Raw genomic sequence first — 6000 nt, forward strand, 5'->3', positions numbered from 1 at the left:
ATGTGTGGTTTGAACACCGTTTACATATGCGCTTCTGCGCGCAAGCTCGTCAGGACGGGGTGCGTTTTCTGGCTCCTAACTTTTTTAGCTGGCTCCTAGATTCCAAGCAAATTTGTCAAACCCTGTTCTAATGTCTATGTGTGTCTTAAAAATCCATTGGTCAATATTTCCAAGAGATGCATCACTTAGATTACAAGCCTACTAAACTCAATAGTGCTTATTGTTGCTAACAGAGATGTGCTGTGCTTATCTCTTACCAACAGATGAAGTCAAAGTACTCTGATATTGTTTATAATATCTAATTATGTCTTGCCACATGGCATAATGGACAGACATGAAATGGAGTGTAGCAGTACCCAATGTTGATGTCTCTGGTAGAATTAGATCACATTCTAAAGTATAACATTGTTCGATTATTGTTATTTATTATTTTATAATTATTTTAAATCATTATAATTATTATTAATATTATGATAAATTACCATTCCTGTCGTTACTAGACACATCACTTACCTTTTTACCATGTTTTTCTATCTATTGCAATAATATAGTTTATAGGTCATATAAAGGCATACTCTACAAAGAAAATAGGTTACCAACATGTTATGTACTAACTATATCTGCTTTACAGTAAAACCTTGGTTTGATAGTAACTTGGTTTAAGAGCATTTTGCAAGGCAAGCAACATTTTTGAATACATTTTGACTTGATATACAAGCGATGTCTTGATATACAAGTAACGTCATGTCACAACTGAGTATAAAAGAGAAGAGAGGCACATCTAAGTGTAGCAATATGGTTACATTTAATGAAGGAACAATATTTAGCAACATTTTTCTAAACTTAGAGGCCCCTCTATTCTTTTCTATACACGTGTGGATGGACATTTTATGGTTACACAACCTGGTCACATTGCTATAATCTTTTTATATGGACTATAAACTGAAGAACCTATGAATAAATGGTTGTGGAATGAATCATTTGAGTTTCCATTATTTCTTATGGGGAAATTTGCTTTGATATACGAGTGCTTTGGATTACAAGCATGTTTCTGGAGCGAATTATGCTCGCAATCCAAGGTTTTACTGTATTTTAATGTACAGTATGTATGATTTTCAGTAGTGTTACTATCTTACCATACATTATTTTGGTGTTTCTTCCAAGACAGAGTAGAGAACAAAGCAATGTGCATCAATTCTGTTACACAGCAAGGCAGGCCACAGATTATGCAATTTTTATTTCCTGCAACCGCTAGTCAGTGTTGATGGGGGAATTCCTCCTGCGGAGATATTGTGTCTTCCCAGGGGCTGTAGCCGCTGGCAATAATTGCATGCTAGAAATCCAACATGCTGGTTGTACCCAAGTTAATTAGTGAATCAACTTAGGTATAATCAGCCATGGGTCAAATCTTGACCGGTCCCTGCTGATCTGACAGAGATCCAAACCAACTATGACCAGCTTAAATTAGGTCTTTTTTGTTCAGCAAGCAGCCATTGGAACCTGATAACAGCTACAGTGTTGGTAAATACCCCTCATCTAGCACCATTTTGTCTAGAAGTTGAGTAGGTATTACTTTATATTCCAAGGCTATTCAAATGCAAGCAATACAATTCAGATATATTGAAGTTTACATGAAAACATGTTTTTGGTGATGATGACTTTGGTAGATTAGTCTCAAAAACCTCTCTCTGGAACCTTTTTTCACTTTTAGCATACTTACTTTATGCCAAGTGTGCAACATCGTCAGAGCTGAATTAAAGCATAGGTTACAGCTACCTCCTGTGCAGAGGTTGGGATTTAAAAGAGCATACTGACTAGTGATTACAGTTCTTTTTGTCAAAGAGGTTATAAGAATTGAATATATTTGAGTCACAATGTGAGTTCAGACATATGGCTGAATATAATGGACATGTATGAATTTACCAAAATTGGAGAGTGCAAAACTTGGTGCAGCTGTGCATGGTAGCCAATCAGTTTCTTAACTTCATCTTGTTCAATTAAACTTTGTCAAAAAAACAAAACACTGGAAGCTGATTGGTTTCTGTGCAGAACTGCACCAGATTTTGCAATCTCTACTTTTAGAAAAGCAACCCCTTATTGTGAAGAGAATAATTAATATTGTGCAAAGTAAAATAACCTTTCCCATAGCATCTGATCAGATTTTTACCTTTTATGAACCATAAACACACAGAACAATGAACGATGATTTCTAATTGGTCCGATTGGGTTACTGCACTCCAAAGTTCTGTCATACATTAAACATTTTTTATATAAAAAGAGAATATCTCAAAACATCTAGCTATGTCTTTCCTGTGTTGTATAGTTGCATGGAAACTGTATTTTAACCCCTCAAAACTGAAGAATTTTTCACAAAAACTGATGACATAAGTGCAATGTCAGCAGTTCAAGAGGACAGAGGGGGAGTAGCCAGGAGACCACGCACAACTTCTGGCTGATCTCAGCATGTGCAGCGTTCTGCGGAGATAATGTAAGCACTATTAGTGTATGGTAATTTATAAAATGTAATGTGTGATTTAAGATCTAGTATTCTTTTTCTGGCATGGGATCACCAATTAAACTCACCTCTGTTTCTTTCCATTTACTGCAAACCACCAACATATGCCTAATGTCATCAATAAATCTTCCTCCCAGTGTTCATGATCTGTGGATTGAGATTCCTTCAAATATGCCATAATTTCTCTAAGTTCCACAGCTATGTATTATACTGGATTGAGAAGCACTTCAGTTGTAAACCCAGCATTATGCTAAAATAAACAATGTCTCACAGGACAATGGCACTTCAACATTAGGGATCCAACTGAAAAATCATTAAATAACTTCTTCAGGGTTGCCGGATCATTCTTTCAAACACAAATAGATCTTTCTAGCTATACAGGTCCTATAAGTAATTACATTTACGGTCTTACCAGGATTTATTAGCCACAGGACCTGTGTCATTCGTGTATACTGTATCAGTGATTGAAGAGGTGAGTTGGCAACTCTGTATTGTACTTAATACAGTATATGTAGAACAAGGCAGATGTTCTGATTCTTTCTATTTTAGACAAATATGTATTATTAGTATCATCACAGTTATACATACCCCATAAAGAAACACAATAAATAAAAAACCTTTCTTAATTTCACATGATACACTGCATATTTCCATATTCTTTGCATCTTGTATAAAGCATAAAAACTGATCCGAATGAATGGCACCACCTGCCATGGGCTTTCTTAAAATCATGCTTGGCTAACTTTTGTCCTATGTTAGCTTAATACATTACATTGTAACATGAACAATACATAACGACGATGACATACATGATCCGTAGTGAAGGTGTTAGTCTGACCATTAATGGAATGAAGTCTGATCTGAACTTAGAATTTATTGATGAACTTGCGTGACAATTAGCTTATACTATATACAAAGAGACTTTTAAAATGGCAAATATCCAACAGGATTTACAATACTTCTTAGCAGATGTTGGCAACAATTTGTATAATAGCAATGAATAACTGTTTTCATGAAAATGATATGAAGTTCCAACACCAATCATTGCACGTTTGAGCATCATTATCACTTTTTATTGCCCACATCTTGTTCTTTTAGTTGAATCTTTAAAATAATAGGTCTTTGTGTGGCCAATTTCGTTGTCCTTTAATTGGCTGTTTAGCGCAAACTTATTAATACACATTTCCATACATTAGTGATTAATAACAGACATAAAATGCCTGTGTGAAAGTAGTCTGCAGACATATGTGGGAATGCCAGGAGCTGTGAGACAATGCTGAATATCACGTTACAGTAAATTGAGTTCAGACTGAAAAGCACATGCTAAAACTTTTTAACTCTATGAGTCTGTTTGAGTTAATTTTACAATCACAAGTACAATGTACAGTCTTAGCATGTTTGCTATACAGAATTACATATAATTCTCTACAGAATTGCATATATATTTAAATAACAAGAGGAACGTTTGTAGAACTGAGTTACAGTATTAAGCTGTAAACTGGAGCCCCAAAGGCTCAACTGATTATCCTTAAAAACAATTTGAACATTCCTATTTAGAAAGATAAGACTGTCAGTTATTATTAATGCACATTCCAATGGAATTCTCCTCAAGTAAGAGGCATCGTTGCTTGATATAGATCCTCAAGGACCAAATTGTTGAATTATACTGAACACATACTTTGTCTTGACTACTTGTAGGTTAACCCCTAAATTGCATGCACTTTAGCATCAGAAACTTTTTTTTTTTTCCTCTAGAAAACATGGTTATAATGACCTTCTAACATTCAAGTACATAAAAATTACTTAGGAAAGGACACACTTTATATTATCTTACCATACTCATGATAACGGGTTCCATAGCCATATCTCTGCCTGTCAGACTGTCTTGGTCTGTCATAGGCGTCATGGTAGTTGTAGTAGGGATTGTCTTCATATTTATTAGGGTTATAGGGATCATCTCCTTGCATCATGTCTAGCCTGGCTCTGTTGCTTGTGGTGGCATTCGCTCTTTGGGTCTCCTGGGCATTTGATGGCTGAGCAGCACCTTGTCTCCTTTGTGTATTACTGTCCGGTCTGTTTCTCTGTCTTCCAGCAGCATCCTCTCCTTGGCTTCTTCTGTTAGCCTGGAACCAGAGACGACTGGCTGAATCACTTGCCTGGCTTGAAGCTGTGGTTTGTCGGGCTTCACTCTGTAAGTTTTCTGATCTGGGAGGTTGTGGTCTCCCAGAAGATCCTGGAGAGGTGCTGTTTTTGCTGCTCAGTAACAGTAAAGGATTATGAGATGCACTGGAGACAGAGGATCTTCTTGAAGGCTGGTACTCAGCTCCCTGGCTCAGCAGACTGTAAACTCTTCCATTGTTCTGCCACTGTACCCTTTGCCTCCACAGAGGATTTGGACCATTAGCTATTCGCTGTTGCTGGCAGGTGACTTTCAAAATGCAGTGTAAGTACACAGCAAGCTGCAGTAAAAATATGCTTTTTGAATAATTCTTCATCATTGTTCAGTTTGAAGTTTGGCGAATTAAGGTTTCAATAAAATAGCATAGTTTTTTTTGCATGCAATAAGGAAAGGAGCTGCTACTTTATATAAAACTTTAGCTGCACGTCTTTAAGGCAAGAGAGACGAACAAGCCACTTCTCATCTTTCTATGGCTTTGCTGGTGATTCTACTGGTGAACAGAGGGGAGGAGTGATGGGAGTTTTTAAAGCTTCTGGCACGTTTTATAAAAGTTATACAAGGTTTACTGGCTGTGTGCCCTCTCTGTTATTTGTTCATATAATCCGATTGAGAACGTGCAGCTGAGCATATCTTCAAGATCTGCCTATCTAGGGGATGTACAGAAACAGTTACACTCAAATTACCATCAAAAAAAGAAATACATAATCTAACAAGTGTTTTATAGTTTGCTGGATATCGTAATGCCAAAACTGTATAGCACATTTTCAGATTCAGAGTTGAGCTATTGTGTCAATAAAGTAGGGACAGCATGTAGGATGCAGTTGAAAATAATAATTGAGAGAAATAGGTGAGGCTGGCTAGACACCCTTATTTTTACTATAATGCACTTGAGCTGTGCATCACTGGAGATAATTGGATCATATGAGGGTTAAAGGGGGTATGCATTAAGGTGGAAAAACTTCAGAGAATACTGGCCTCCCGTTTACTTACCTGACCCCTCAAAAGTCCTGCGCTGTGAACGCGCTGGCATCTTGGCCGGCTTCCCGGCTCATTTATTGGTCAATTGAAGTAGTGCAGCCATTGGCTTGCGCTGCTGTCAATCACAAACAATGACGCGGTGTGACAGGGGGGCGGGGCCGAGTGATACAGTCGGCGGCCATGGCCAGCAGCTGTATCACGGGAGCCTCCTCGCAAGGACTCCGCACAATGCGCGCTCTCTCGCAATAATGTGTGGAGTTCTTGCGGGGAGGACCAGAGACAGCCGCCGAGGGACCCCAGAAGATGTGGATTGGGGCCACACTGTGCA

General features: G+C 37.9%; 1 protein-coding gene across 2 annotated transcripts in view; it reads right to left on the reverse strand.

Moving 5' to 3' along the window:
• LOX (lysyl oxidase) overlaps window positions 1-5260 on the reverse strand; it is a 97966-nt gene extending 92706 nt beyond the window's left edge. The window contains exon 1 of one of the 2 annotated variants that reach the window (XM_040344169.1): window positions 4350-5257. In XM_040344169.1, coding sequence (XP_040200103.1) covers window positions 4350-5013 — 664 coding nt within the window. In that variant the 5' untranslated portion in view covers window positions 5014-5257. Of the gene's footprint in view, window positions 1-4349 lie in introns of both variants that reach the window. The other variant, XM_040344177.1, reaches the window with a different exon arrangement.
• Between the last annotated feature and the right edge of the window lie 740 nt (window positions 5261-6000).

This window comes from Rana temporaria, chromosome 1 (assembly GCF_905171775.1).
Source record: "Rana temporaria chromosome 1, aRanTem1.1, whole genome shotgun sequence".
Classification (NCBI taxonomy): Eukaryota; Metazoa; Chordata; class Amphibia; order Anura; family Ranidae; genus Rana; species Rana temporaria.